The sequence below is a fragment of the Eubalaena glacialis genome, chromosome 4 (assembly GCF_028564815.1).
Source record: "Eubalaena glacialis isolate mEubGla1 chromosome 4, mEubGla1.1.hap2.+ XY, whole genome shotgun sequence".
NCBI lineage: Eukaryota > Metazoa > Chordata > Mammalia > Artiodactyla > Balaenidae > Eubalaena > Eubalaena glacialis.
The window spans coordinates 46309076-46324146 of NC_083719.1; the positions used below are offsets into that span (position 1 = coordinate 46309076).

General features: G+C 38.6%; 1 protein-coding gene across 9 annotated transcripts in view; it reads right to left on the reverse strand.

Annotated features, from left to right (window-relative positions):
- Positions 1-15071, reverse strand: part of PDE4D (phosphodiesterase 4D) — a 721935-nt gene that overhangs the window by 186401 nt on the left and 520463 nt on the right. For all 9 annotated transcript variants that reach the window (XM_061189275.1, XM_061189273.1, XM_061189277.1 and 6 more), the window contains exons 4-5: positions 10726-10799; positions 6346-6395 (exon numbers count right to left, since the gene is read on the reverse strand). In XM_061189275.1, the coding sequence (XP_061045258.1) occupies positions 6346-6395; positions 10726-10799 (124 nt within the window). The remainder of the gene's footprint in view (positions 1-6345; positions 6396-10725; positions 10800-15071) is intronic.

Below are 15071 nucleotides of genomic sequence, written 5' to 3' on the forward strand. Positions count from 1 at the left end.
CTGAGCTGAACCAGCACTCACTGTTGTTGGTCCCTTGGCATGAGGTGTTCTCCTTCTAACCATATGGAGAACTCCACCTTCTTCTAAGTTCAGCAGGGAGCTTCCCCTAGGTAGACTCACTTGCCCTCTCCTTCAAATACCTATATGTATTTGAATTTGCTTCAGTCGTGGCACTTAGCTTGTTAATTTTTCATGGTTCCGTTCGGTGTCCCCATGTGACTTCCATGAAGCCAGTAGTCACCTTTTACTCATCTTTTTATTTCCAACGCCTACCTTATTGCGTGCCAAATGTTAACAAAGTTAACATTTGTTGAGTACATTCTGGGTACCAAGCACTATGCTAATCACTGACTTAGAATTTACTGATTAGGAAATGAAAGCTTAGAGAATTTAAGTAAATTGACCAAGATTACATAGCTAGTAAGAGGAAAGTTGGGTTTTCGATCTATATGGTTTCACTCATACATAACCTTTTTGCTGTTCGGACTCAATGAATATGCAGTTTTGTTTAATTGTTTCAATTAAAGTTATAACAAAATACCCAGAGCAGATATTCAGGCAATACAGTTACAATTAAATTATATTTTCCCATGATTGTGACATTCACTTGTTTTCTTACTGTTTAGAAAACCAAATATAACTTTAATCAATTCCTGGTCAAAAAGTGATTGTCAGACCTGGTCTTTTTACAAATTAGTAGAGATAACTCTACTTATTTAGTGAACGTATAAGAAGGCAAAACAAGTTAGCCTATAAGGAAGAAAACAGGCTTTGACGCCTCTAAAAGATCATAAATTTAAGTAACAAGCAGTCATACTCTATGCACTTAAGCAAATCTTTTAGTTCAATGTTTTTCCCGGAGAGGTCTTTTTAACGTGGGGATTTTTGTAAAAGTAAACTTCTCTGGCTCAAAAAATTTAGAATACTCCACATTCATCAGATGTATTAAACATAAAAGTAAAACAAGCAAAAAGCTCCCACAAAAGCCAATGTCTAACACTCACATACACAATTTTTATTAATTTTTTATTAAAGCTATTAAGCATAATGTGTACTCAGCATTCTTCAATCACGTTCCTAAAACAGCTTACTGCGCACTCATTCTCTGCAATCATTAAAGCGTCGCCACAATCTTCGCTCTTGTTAAAAGAAAGGAGAAAAACAGCTGCAGGATGAAGCTAGTGCCTGCTCGTGGCTGATGAGGAGGGTGAGACTTCCAGGGCAACGGCTGGGTCTTCGTCCTCCCCCCACACTTGCTGCCCTAACATACATTTTTAGTTCGATGTCCCCTCAGCCCTTACGTATTGCTCTCACTGAGGTCTCTTTTGACTTCTTTAGTGGCTTGTGCTTCCAACTACTATCTGTTTTATATATATATATATTTCTTTTCACGTTATGTGCACTAGTTGTTTTTATTACACACACACACACACACACGCGCAGATTTAAAAGGCAAACCTACATAAGTCACTAGCATTGCTATTGTCACATAAAGTAGTTGTTTAGTTTCCTTTCTTTAGTGGCGCAAAGTGTTAAATGATTAGTCCCGGTAATAACAAAATAACTGTTCCAGTTAAAAATCTTTGCTTTTTTTTTTTCTTCAATGGATTTTAGAAACTGCTTTGTGCTTTGGAAGATCAATAAACAAACAAGAGTAAGTGTCTTATTGTATTTTGACTAACTACTATATTTGGATAGTTTACTTTTTAAATCCTCTGCTTACCAACTGATTAAATTCTATTGAAAATGCACTCTTTTTTTTTTTTTTTTAAGGAGTTAGTAATATTCAGGGTAAAAAATATGAGTGGAGATATACCTAAAATTTTTTTTGAACTAAAACTACTTTTGCGTTATTTTACGCTTGTTCCTGCTCTCCCTCTACAGGTAAAGAGTGGGCAATTGTACTAGTTTTATTGCACGGATAGAAGTTGTATCTTCTCCTTAGTCTGCCAAACTTTACTTATCTGAGGGCCTCTAAGATATAAGCTGTGGATATAATAAAAATAGCTCTAAATACAAAGACCTGTCCAGTGAGAAATCGGCACAGGATATTTTCAAATTTTTGGGTCCATATACAAAGAAAATCCAATGTTATATCTATTACCCAGAAATCAATATCCTGTAAGATTTCTTTTACTTTCTCCAAAACATATACTTCAATGGTGGGTCTCAAGGCTACCCTCATTTGATGGATAATTTTATAGGGTTATGTATAAGAAGGATCCTAGACTTGGCAAAAAGGAGTCCTGCATTTATTCCTGGCTCTGCCTCTAAGTAGCATTTTCTCTCACTAGGTCTCAGTTTTCTCATCTTTAAAACAGAAAAGTTTAAATAAATTTTCTCTCAGTTACATTCTCACATGAAAATCCTCAGTTTAAATATGATTAAATAAAGGGACAGAAAATATGGAAATAACAAACATTGTAAAGTGATATCGTGGAGACGTGACAAGGTCTCATGAGATGGCCACAGAACTCTTTTCTTGAGTGAACATCATTTGAAAATGAAATGCTCAAGAGAACCAACCGTGCCCCCAAAGACATGGCTCTACACCAAAGCCAGGGCTCAATGTCACAACGCAGGTATGGCTTGGGCAGCTCTGACTCTTTGCTGCCCCCTCATGTTTCAACACACTATTTAGTTCTGCTACTCACCATCCGCTAAGGACCTATGCACGTGAGCCTTGCACTAAGTATAGGGATTCCTAAAAATGACCCATCGTTACTGTCTGCAAACCAAATCATAAATGAAGTGCACGAGTAAAGCTGACACATCACCAAGGTCCTCCTCCTCTACGCTACCCGTTCTTAAAATAGCTTTAGGAACAACAACAAAATGTCAGGCATGGAGGAGGGTTGTAGGAAGAAAACACTTGGTGAGTTACTCATGACAGGTTTCTGTTCCTCGTCTAACTTACCTCCTTGAATTCCTGCAACAGCACTGAGAGGAACTCCTATCTCCATTCTTCAAACGAGGGAATAAAGTGAATGAGAGAGACAGGGTTTGCACTCAGGCCCCCAAATGCCACACACCAGTCTTTTTGTTATATCACACTAAAGAACAAAGAGCCATTTAGCAGGAAGGCTCTTTTCTAAATGCACATTTGGAAGCTTTATCTTTTGAAAAATTGTTAAATCGTTGTAGAGCTATGTATTTACCTATTATGTATAGAAATAAAATCTGGCAACCAACTAACATGCTTTAGCCCTAATGAGATAAAATCAAACTTTCCTGGCTTTAACACATGTCAAATGGAATAACCTCCAAGGGGGAAAAGAGTAGTCTAAGTTCTACGGGAGCAAGTTTAGAAGGCGTAGTGTGACAGAGAGAGAGAGTTAAAGTTCTTAACTCTTCTTTTTTAAAACTCAAGAAGTTGACTTATGGAGAGTTAATTTTCTGTCTTCAAAGTTCTGTGACTCAAAAATAAGTTCTTCAACTTTGAAAATAATCCTGAACAATAGTTTATCATCCACACCACAAAGGCACCAATGCCTGTGGCTGTGATGAGAGGTCGGGATACAGTGCTGGGAGCAATTAGAGGCCCCACTTATAACAGGCACAAAGGAAGTGTGTGCATTTTGACCATTTTGGGGGGGATCCATAACTTTTACTCCTATGACCTTGCCAGTTTGTCTTTCACTCTTCCCTTTCCTTTTCTCATCTCTCTGGCCTGTTCTTTCCATCACCCCTAGTTACATACTAGGCATGAATCCTAAAAACAAAAACCAATAAAAACAACAACAAAGCAAAATAAAATGATGCACTGAGTGCTTACTCTATGCTAAGAGCATTGTACAAATGAACTCATTTATTTAGCAATAACTGCATGACGTACGATCACTGTTTGGTAAATGGGAAAACAGGCAGGGATAGGCTACGTAACCTGCCCAGAGCCACACAGCTACCATGATAGAACATGGCTTGGATTCTGGACATGCAGAGCAGCTTCCCGCCCACCGCCTCCCCAATTCCAGGAGCGCCCTGTCAGTGATGTTCTACGGAGCTGCCCTCCAGAGGCGCCTGTCCACCACAGCGGCCTTTTGGACCAACCATGAACTTACCTGTATACTACACTGTTCCTCTAGAACCTAAGAAAAATTTCTAAGAAGGCCAAGTTCCTCTTCCAGCGTGCCCCACTGACTCTTTTTAACGTTCTTCTCCACTTCACTCACTTGCCAGGGAGCGAACTTGGAGTTAAATCCTGAGCTGTCAGCTGCTGAGGGCAGGAATTCACAAGCACCACCTTTTGTGTGTCTGAAGTCTTCCATCGAAGTCTCAACCACTACTGTTTTCATGATTTATGGTTTTAAGGGCATACTTTTTCAGAATGAGCTCAGAGAGAGGAATGTCCCTTGCTGTTGCCCTCATTCCCTCACCCCCTCATCTGACTTTTTCACCTCGGTTTGCTATTCTTGGGCAAGGAAGAAGCCTTCCATTCACTAGTCATTTAATTTCCTATTGTGCTTTGGGATGAACACAGCCGCACAAAGCCCTTAATGACAGTTAATTAGTTTCCCTTCCTAAATAAGATATTTCTAGAGCCCCACCGTCCCCAGGCCTCAGGTCAAGATCATGTGGGTACAAATGAGGCCATATTAGCCCAGATTTCCGTGGCCCACAGTCCCCTCTGGTATTGCTTCCGGGCCTCAGCACTACGTGAAATTTCTGGGAGCTTTGACGGGGCCTCTCAGATGTGTTCAAGACCAAGTCTGTGCCTTCTGAGTGCAGCTACTCCTTCTTTAATCAGTGCCAGACGTTGGCCAGGGTGGCCGGACAGCTGCCCTGACCACGGAGCACCCACAACCTCTTGGTGGACACAGCAGCCTCCACTGGTACCTGCAGCTGCTCTTCTGGTAGGATGCTCTGTGGGGCTGGCTCATATGTGACCTCAGGCTACAAGCTTTCAGGGACCAAAATAGCACTGAGTTCTGCACAGACTGTGAGGTCAGAGGAGTCTTACTTATTGCAAAGATAAAGGGGGTGACGGTCTCCCTCTTTATATGGGTCAGGTCTAGTGCTGGGAGCAGGGCTGGGGACCAGGTTCCATGCGGTCTCTCTCATTAGAGGCCCCAGGTAGATTTGGGCTCTTTCATATTAAATTGGGGTTTCTGAAGAAGAAATCTGTTACTCAAAGAACTTACTTTAATCTGTAGGAATTTCAATTATTGTTCATCTCTTGACCAATGCCAAGAAGAAAATGGGTAAACCAGACATAAGACTATGAAATGCCAGTTGAAAATCATCACCAATAAGATCTTGAAAGATACACGTGGAAAAGAGAACCAATAATGTAATAGTCAGTGGAACACAAGTCCCATTTGAAAGGCATTCAGGAAAGACCAACATTAACGACTGTCCCAGAATCACTTAGATGTGGTGACCACAAAGGAGCCCAGTTGAAAGGTCCTGACTGGACATGATGAAGTTAACTTTCAAGCAAAGTAGAGTCACTAATAATGTAATAATGAGCTCCTCTGCATATCATGAGCTGGAGTCCAAAGAAGACACTTGAATCAAGTGAACTATTGGTCTAGTTTGGAGAATATGTTAATTGTCTTCTGGTAATAATTTTAGAAAACATGGGTTTTCTTCTCCAGGCAATTATTTTAATGAATCAATTGGGGTTTCAAGAAATGATCAAATGAGTTCAATTCGGTTTCAGGTTTAGCAAAATGAGATCATCTGTTCTGTTTTTGGCTCGGCTGAGGTCAAGCCCCATGTCTAAAATAGACTAATAGGAATCGGAGTAATTTTATTCTTCTGACCTCTACGCCCCTCATCCTTCCATCCACTTCTCTTCCCCAAACATCTGTTCTTTTGATCTCATTGAACTTTTCTGTATTGTAAAATTACTTCTTCTCTCCTCTCCCCGACTGAATTTAATCTCAACTCTCTGGGTCCAAATCAGGAGTACTGGAATGGTGTTCCTTCCTACACACAACTGGGAAATTCATTAACCAAGAAGGTACCTTTTATTTATGCTTTGACTTTCATTAAACCAAGCTACCGTATACTAACATCATGCTGATAACACAAGCTCGGAAACATGGTCAGCATTTCGAAGGTAATGTTATCTCTCAAAATACAAATGCCCAGAGCAACACTCAACCGAGTAAGAGCAAAAATTTAACTTGTTTTAAAAAAATGGCACATCAGTTAAGTTTTTCCAATAGGTTAAGTGGACAGCTTGTGAGATCAGTGAGAGAAATTATAATATAGAGAAGAAAGGATTAATTTCTTAAAGATTTTAGAATTGCAGAAACAATTGGTGCTAATAAGGTTGAATCTTGGAAAATATGCTTTTTTCCTAGATGTGAGAAGAATAATCTCCCAGGTCCTTCTTACCTGTTAGGGTGGCTTTGTTGATGGACGGTTGGTTGCACATGGGTGATCTTCTGACAAAGAGAGAAAAATACAGAGCTGTAAATATATGATACTTTGTTGGTCTGAGGACTCTCTGAGTCATTTCAGATATGCCATTTAAATTTAAGGATTATTTTTAAGTTAGGACATGCAAATGAAGATTTCTTTCAGACTAGCCAGTCAAGTTCCTAGGTACCCTTTGTACTATAGTTCAGATCACATGTCAAAAAAAAAAGCTAAATCACATGGTGATAGACTTTGGGGTAAATAAAGCTGATGAAAATGTCACAGAGACAAGAGAGAAGAGGAAGTCCTTATTGATTGACCGTATTCAATTAAGCCAGGGCTTACAGAGCAAACACAGACTTTCTGAACTTGAAAAAGCAGTCAGTCTACAATTGGTTTCTCTAATACAGTGTTAAGAAACTTTTATTTTTGGCATAAATTCTCATGATTGCCTATATATTCAGAAGTGAATGACCCCTTGTAAACTATATTGCACTTTGAGAAGCTATTATACTTCAACTTTTTCCTTTCTATTTCCTTATATTAAGAAACACCTCTGATCCATTTGTTAGAGGGGTATATTAACGATGGGTCCAAATAGATGCTACAGAGACTTTAGAAACACTATAAACTAAAGGTACTTAAATCAATTCTATTTTGTATTCTCTAATTTTTCAGATGTTCGCGAAGTTTCACACGATGATTATAAACCCCTTGGGGTAAAAAACAAAAACAAAAACAAAACCCCACGCTATTTGATTAACTTGTATTCCCTGAAGAGCCCAGCACAATGTATCCACTGCTTAATCAATTATGTTGAAGAAAATATCATTTATGGAATCTCCATTAATTTTTTTTGAAATGTAACCTTATAAAGTTGTTACTTACAATTGAAAGCTCTTAAAATTAGTGATCTTTAAGAAAATTTTAGAAAATAGATACATTCAAGGGTGTCTGAAAAATGTTTGTTTTCATTTCTGGGGGTTGTTTGTTTTGGTACTTCTAGTAGTGGCTAACACTTAATACGGACTTATTGCGTGTCGGACGCTGCGCTAAATGAGCACTTTAGATGAATTATCTCATTTAATCCCTCATAACAAACCTTAAGGCAGGCAGACTCATGGTTCCCATTTTACCAATGAGGAAAACACAAGCTTTGGACATTTAAATCACTTCTTCAAAGTAAGAAAGCTGAGAGTTGAACTAAAGCAATGTGATTCTAGGGCCTGCACTCTGCTACGTTGCCTTATTTTTAGGCTGCTTTCGTGGAACCTGTGCAGATGGCAGGTTCCTGCAGAGCCCTGGTCCAATCTGCCTTCCTGAGATGATGAATCTCTTAGCAGGGCTGGAAGATACATGGGGAAAGCAGTCTGGTACTTTTTAAATTCCCACTGCCTTGGTTCCAGTCAGCATCTGGCTCTGTCTTATTGCTCTTAAATTTACTGATATCAGTTTGGGATTGAAAATTTGCATTTGATTGAAAATGCACCAACATTTACTTCTGAGTTATTTTAGTCTTTATTATGAAATAAAATGGGGGAATTTGAAACTTAACTAATGCTTTATAAAAAAGAAAGGTTAATGTTTAAAACTGCTACTCTGAAATAGTTTTGGTCTATATACTAACAGATATCTACTTGCTGAGAGTTTATTATTCAAATCATTTATATAATGATTACTCCTTTTTAGTCCTTGCTCTGTGAAAATTTAGAAAGCATTTATTTTGTCTAGGAAAGGCATCAAAGAAATATTTTTAAACTTTTCTATAGTTTTGAAAACCACATCATGGACTTGTTTCTATTATCTTCTTTTGATTTCAATCCTACAACTGGCACTTGGGAACTTGATATTTCAACAAGTAACGACAAGCAGAAAATATCGATCATTTGATCCATGGCTACAGTGATAAATCATTTAATGAAGAATGAGCCAGAACTCACTTCTGGAATGGAAAATCTCAAGGACAAGGAAGAGCAAGGGCACAGGAACCAGCAGCGAGTTAGCAAAAGTCAGCCACGTGCAAGTGAGGACCTTCAGGGGTCAGGGCTTCAGAGGCATCCTTCTAGGCTCCTTTCTTGTAGTAAATAGTAAAGGTGGATCATGCAAGCTAGCATATGCCTTCCACAAAATCCAGCGGTGAGCTTGGGAGTGTTCTAGTGGCACTGTGAGTACCCTGCGGGGGAATTCTGGCTCCCTCGACTCATCACGTGATGTACCATTTTGCTATCCATATCCATTTTGCTATCACTGAACAGAACAGAGTTATCTGTGTGTAGATTGAGTCCTACTATTCTGATACCTGAAAAGGCTGATTGGGTTTGAATCAGTAAAGGAGGTACAAATCTGTATCGACCAAAAGAGAGACCACAAACACCTTTACTTAGGGTCTGCCAGATAATACTGTTTGGTTAGACTTCACCCAGGGCATTACAAAGCAGGTCAAGTTCAGGCATAAAGTATGATTTTCTACCCTCCTCTAGATGCTCTTTTCCATTTTAATCTGTTTTGTCCCTGTAAGTCAGTTGAAAACCTCTGTCTCATATAGAATGGGCCTCAGATCATCTCTTTGGGGACAGAAAGGCCAGCCTGATGCCTTCACACCTGTTGAACAACTATGTGTCTGCCACAGGTAGAGATGCTGTTACACAAGTGACCAAGTCTGAAGGAAGCATAAAAGGAATTCGTTATAAAGTTTTGTTCACCTTTCAAAGACAAAAATCTCAATTTCCTGGACAAAAGTTGAGGCTAAAAAAGTTTGTAAGGGACACCAGTAATTTCATTTCTCTTGCAGGGTGGAGACTTTCCAAAGAGGAGGTGACTATACCTAGGAGCTACCAAATGCCAAAAGCCCCAAAGGGGCGATTGAACGTGGAAGATGTGTTTGGTAATGAACAAACAGCTTGAAGCCCACCCTCAGGTTTCCCATTCTGCATCCTGGCGTCACCCTTCCAGCCAGTTTGCTGCACGTGCAGAGAGATGACGCTGTGCTGGGTATTACACTAGGCACTGGGAATTCAAACGTGGACTGGATACGACCTCTGCTCTCTGGGAACTGACATTCTTAAGACAAGCAAATAGGCAACTGGACACTGAGAGAAACATGCTAAAGCAGGGGTTAAGGACAGGATGCAATCAGATGGCAATGGAAAAGCATACCACCCAGGTTGGGGCCTGTGGGTGTGCATGCATGTTGGGTGTTAGTCAGAGACAGTGCCCCAAATGAAATTATATTTAAGCTGTAACCTAAAGAATGAATTACAATTAGCCCAGTGGATGAGGAGGGGAAGAAGAAGGTGAGAAATGCTCAGGCTAAGGGAACAGGACTGCAAAATTTCATTACCTACAACACATGGCAGTCAACTGACACCTCTGGGTTCCATTCCAATTATTTGCATTGTGGCATTTATATTGATTTTTTTTTTTAAAAAAAACCTTGTTCTATCACAAGAAGTATGTGCATAATGGCCAGAGCTTTTTTTAATCATGGAAAATGTGAATTTGGGAGGTAGATTCTATTATTATGGGATGGAAAGTTTAGATTTTTTCATGTGTTCTTTAAGAAGTAGTAATTACAACAAAATTTTATATGCTTAGATAAGTTCAAATAAATTTCTATTCACTGTCCTCTTAATATTGATTTAAAGAAATGGTTTTTTTTTCTGGAAAATTCTTCAGAGTTGATATTTTAATGATAATATTGTATTATTCATAACAGATTGTCAAAATTATGGCATTTGAATAATCAGTTTTCCATTTAATCTTAGAAAATTAATTTTCTTTCTTTCATTTTCCATCTTTATTAGGACCCCCAAATTATAGTTATTTTCCATCTTAGCTTTCTCTCTCAAATGCTTCCCCTGTTATCCCGTAAATCCCCATTTTGTTAACACTTCCATGCTGTTGCTGATCTGAGTCAGTAACGGCAAGAGAATTAGAGATCTTCCCTATGATATGACACTTCTCCAAGTAATGGTTGTCTTAGAAGTAAGAGGATAACTTTGGGTTGACTTCAAAGCTTGATGACGTTATTTGCCCATGGTAAATTTATGAATTAAGCCAAACCTATAAAGTTACCCTGAGTGTAAATAACTGGGCAGAGGACTGATCCTGCCAGGTGATTTCTGACAGATGGAATCACCATATTTATTTGCCATCCTGATTCATTTCTGATAGGAGAACCATCACTACAAAGTATTTACAGAAAATTAACAGGACTTCATATGACTTAGTGTAAATGGTTAGACAGCATGGCAATGATTCAGAGAAATCTAATATACTGCCTTGAGTTCAATCAAATGGAAAAAACACTGTATAAAAGTTCAGCCAGAAGGAGGGGGGAAAAAATGAATAACTTACTTGCTAGGTGCTCGGTCTTGCAAATTAGTCAATGCAGCAAAGTTGTTCCGTACAGTTCGCAGGCTGGCCAAGACCTACAACAAAAATGATTCTTTAAACTTCTTGAAATAAGGCCCTCTTTAATGCAATATGAAGTGGTTTGGTGATTTTTAAAAATGGTTTGTTAAGTGAAAATTTGATATTGCTTGCAACTTAGTTTCATATAGTACTGAAGAATCTCCCAGCACCTGGTAAAGTTTACATGGATCCATTTGAAAGCCAGAGAGGCCAGACTTAAGGATTTTCCAGATATTTCTCCTCATCGTCTATGAATATGGTGACAATAGCAGCAGTTTCCACAGTATTCCTGGATTCCCCAGCCACTAAAACAGTATCCCAGGCAATATGGATAGCGTGCTGTTGCATTTTATGCATATTTGAAATAGCATAATATAAAATATTAATAAAGTCTCACTTTAGGGGCAAAATGTCAAACAAAATTACCCCCAAGTTCTCTTCAAACGTTCACCAAGAATGCCGTAATCTTGAAATTGGCAAACAAAGTAAATTTTAAATTGTTTTTTCACCTTTGCCACATGGTTATTCTAGCTGGTAAACAGAGATTCTTTTCTTCGTTAAGATTATCTGAATCATGAATTATATGGTCTCAGGTAAAATGAGACTGTCCATGTGCACAGTGCCTGGCCCACAGAGGACACTCAAGAAAAATTTGTTGTATAAATGAATACATAGACACAACATATCCACATACACAAGGCTGGACCAATAGGTCCCACTATCTCTGACAGCCCCTCCTTTTACTAATTCTAGTGAAACTATAAAGTGGCAAAAGAATCGAAAGACTAGGAGAGAAAAGCAACAAGAGCACTGTCTCCTTCTACCCCCCTCACTTCCTCCTAGAATGGACAAGTCTCCCCCAGGGCGGAGCCTATATTAGGTGAGGTTATGGGTCATCTGGGTGACAACCACAATGTTAAGTTTACCTAAAACATAGATTTCAGATGTCTCATTAGGTACCAATAACACCCCAGACTGCCTACTTCTGTTATATAGTCATTGTGTGAACTAGGACAAGTTGCATCATCTCTCTGACCCTTAGTTTCTCATCTGTACACCAGGATAGTGACATCTACCTCACAGGGTTGCTGTGAAAATGAGATGAAATGACAGTTTAGGTGCCAAGAACAGTGCCTGGCAAACACAAGGCACTCAGTGAATATTAGCCCATTATGGCAACATTCCATTTAATGATTTGGCGTGTGCACAGGGAATTTACTTAATGCCTATAACTGACAATATGCCGGTGGCAGTGGGAGCAGGGCACATTTTTTATAATTGCTCCAAGGGTTCCAGAGCTGTTTCCAGAATTTTGTCATTTGGCGCTGGCCTAGACTAAAGTCAGTCTAAATTTTGTTTTAAGACAAAATGTCTCAGACATTTTTGAAACTGGCATTAATTCTTCTAAGTCACTGGGATACTGTTTATGCCCTGGGACAGTGACCTACAGCATTATCCCCTGAAGGAGTTAACGGTGATTCCTAAGGTGCCAACCATGATTAACTCAGTCACTGGAAAAACCTGGCTCATTATCACAGATAAACAACTCACACTGCCGAAAGGTCACGCTGCCTATGACGGAGTATTCAAATAGCCAACTGCTGACATCAAACCATGATGTCTTTTATTAGGCATGAAATCTTGAGTGATGCAGAAAGAAATCTGAAAAATCATGCAGGCTGAATTTATGCTTTAAGAATTGAATATCAAATACACTAATAAAGCATTTTAAATAAGATTATTGTACCCCCTGATCGATCCTTATTCTAGGCAAAAATTTAACCTCAGAATTCAGAGAACTTTATTTTAATAAATTATAGTAAGTGCACTGCATCTGACAGCTGGGCAAATAGAAATAGTAGCGCAGGTAATTCATGTTTTATGCTCATTTGAAAGGAAGCATTACTTCATGAAAGATCTACTCCACTTGTTTTTCTGTATACAGGTTTTTGCCTCTGTTATGATAAAGATATTAAATTAGATGATTTTATTTTGGTTTTTAATTTAAATTTAATTTTTAAATTTTATATTTATTTTTGCATAATCTCTATCCCCACATGGTACAGAATTTAAGCAAAAGTAGATTGTCTCTTTCTCAATAACAAAGACAAAAAGCAAAATTATTGTTATTTCTGATAGGAGGCAGATAGATGAAATCCGGGAAGGACACTCAGGGCATTAAAATCTTGGCACTGTTCTATTTCTTAAACTGTTGATTTTAGTACTATTCTTTATATTTTAGAAAGTTCCTAGATAGCTTCTCTTATATGGATGAAATATTTCAAAATAGAAAGTGAAGAAAGAAATTTCCCTTTCAGCCCCTTCTCCATTCAGCTGCCTGTGCCCTCTCCTCATTGACTTTTAGATTGTCTCCTAAATTTCACTTTTACAAACACGGCTGCAGTAAATAACCTTGTAGCTACGTCATTCCCTATGTGTGCAAGTATTACATTATTTTTTTTGTGGTAGGACAAATAATATTTTATACATGTTATGTTAAGTATTAACTATTCTCACCTGCACTATGACACATGATACTGGCAAAAAGTGTAAATAAAAGTCTCAACCAAATGTTATAAGGGGGTGTTGCCCTAGGTCGAGTCGAGTGATCCTGGGTGACCACATCCCAAAGGCACTGGGTTAGTCTTTTCTGTTCTCGCCTGCATTGCAGGACACAAAGAGTGAGACATCTGCTACTACAGGCTGTGGGGAAAAACTAGAAACAGTTTTACATAAGCCCCTTAGTTAGGGTTCAATCTTTCTTCGCTTTTGTTGCAGGGCAGCTCTCACCCTTCTTGAATTCAACCCTCTAAGAGCTATAGTCAGGGCTCTGATGCTCCTATAATTTTCTTCACTCTTTAATGCTTGCTACCCAAAAAGGTCCCTGAGGTTTTCTCCCACACAGCTCAACAGTTAGAAATTAAGGTCATTTCTTTCTCTTCTGCCCCCCCTCAAAGTATAATCAGTCAAGGTCAAAATACATTGGGAATGAGGAGAAATAATACACTTTAAGAAAGAAATGATGAGTGTTATGGAAAACTTTTGCACAGAGTTGTACTGGTCTGTGAGAGGGATTAAATGCTATTTGCACACACTAATCTCAGACTTTCTTAGGTATTTCTAAACGTCTATTAACCAATAAGAGTCACTGAAAATGGCAGGAAAATGTGGACTTCATTAAAAAGTTAAACATCTGAACACACTAGCCTAAAGGAAATGTGTACTTATATAATAATAATTTCTTATAAAGGTTTGAAGAGGAGATTGCTTTAAAAAAAAAAAAAAGATGTGGCAATAACATCTGTGTTAAAAAAAACTCCTGCTTAAAAAATAACCAAAAAAACCAAAACCAAACAAACAAAAAAATCGTTTTGAGGATTGTTTTTGATTCCAAATATACTTTATGCCACTAGATGGCACTAAAACACAGACCATGAGTTGCCACAGGCCTTGGGTTGGGTGGGGTGGGAGGGGCCGAGGAGGGAGAAAGAACTCCTTGCCTGGGTTTTACCTCCAGAAAAACCTGGAGCCAAATTATGATTATTTACAAGACAAAGAGGTCATTTTGATAGAAAACCTCTTTCCAAGTTACGTTTTGGTTAAACTATATGAACTTGCCGTTTTTGTATGTCAGCAAAGGTTGACTATTGATAGTTTCATATAGTTCAACCCCAAAAGTACTTAGATTCCTAGAACATGTTACTGAAATTTATTTTAATGAAGGATAAAAAAACCTAACAGGTATAAGCAACTGAAATGTGATGATTTTCTTCTTTCTTAGCCAGGCAGGGAGACCCTGTTGGATTCAACGATGAGACCACAAGGTTACTGTTTCTGAGTGAAATGGGGAAGAGACACGCAAGGGCATTTTTATAAAATTGACAGTGTCCAATTACCAAGGAACAGTAATGTTCTACAGGGTTAATAACCACTGCATTTTTCCTAAAATTATCCCACGTGCTGTATTTTGGTAAGAGTAAAGGTGGAATGACTTGCTTGTTCCTACCCTGTATTTTTAAATCAGGCATATCTGCTGAGTCTGAATGACATGAGGGTCTCTCCAAGGATCCAGGATAATACTTGGATATTTCCCATCTTTTCCTTAACCAAAGATTCCACTTCTTTTAATATTGCACACCTCCAGAGGAGGATTCTAGTTGACTTAGAGTTTTACAAGGTAGTCACAAATGATGCAACACAAATAATGGGAGGTGGGGCTGGAGGCAACTGACTACAAAGCAGGGTTCCCTACATTTCATCAGTGTTGTGCCTCCTTGGTGTTCCTTGGT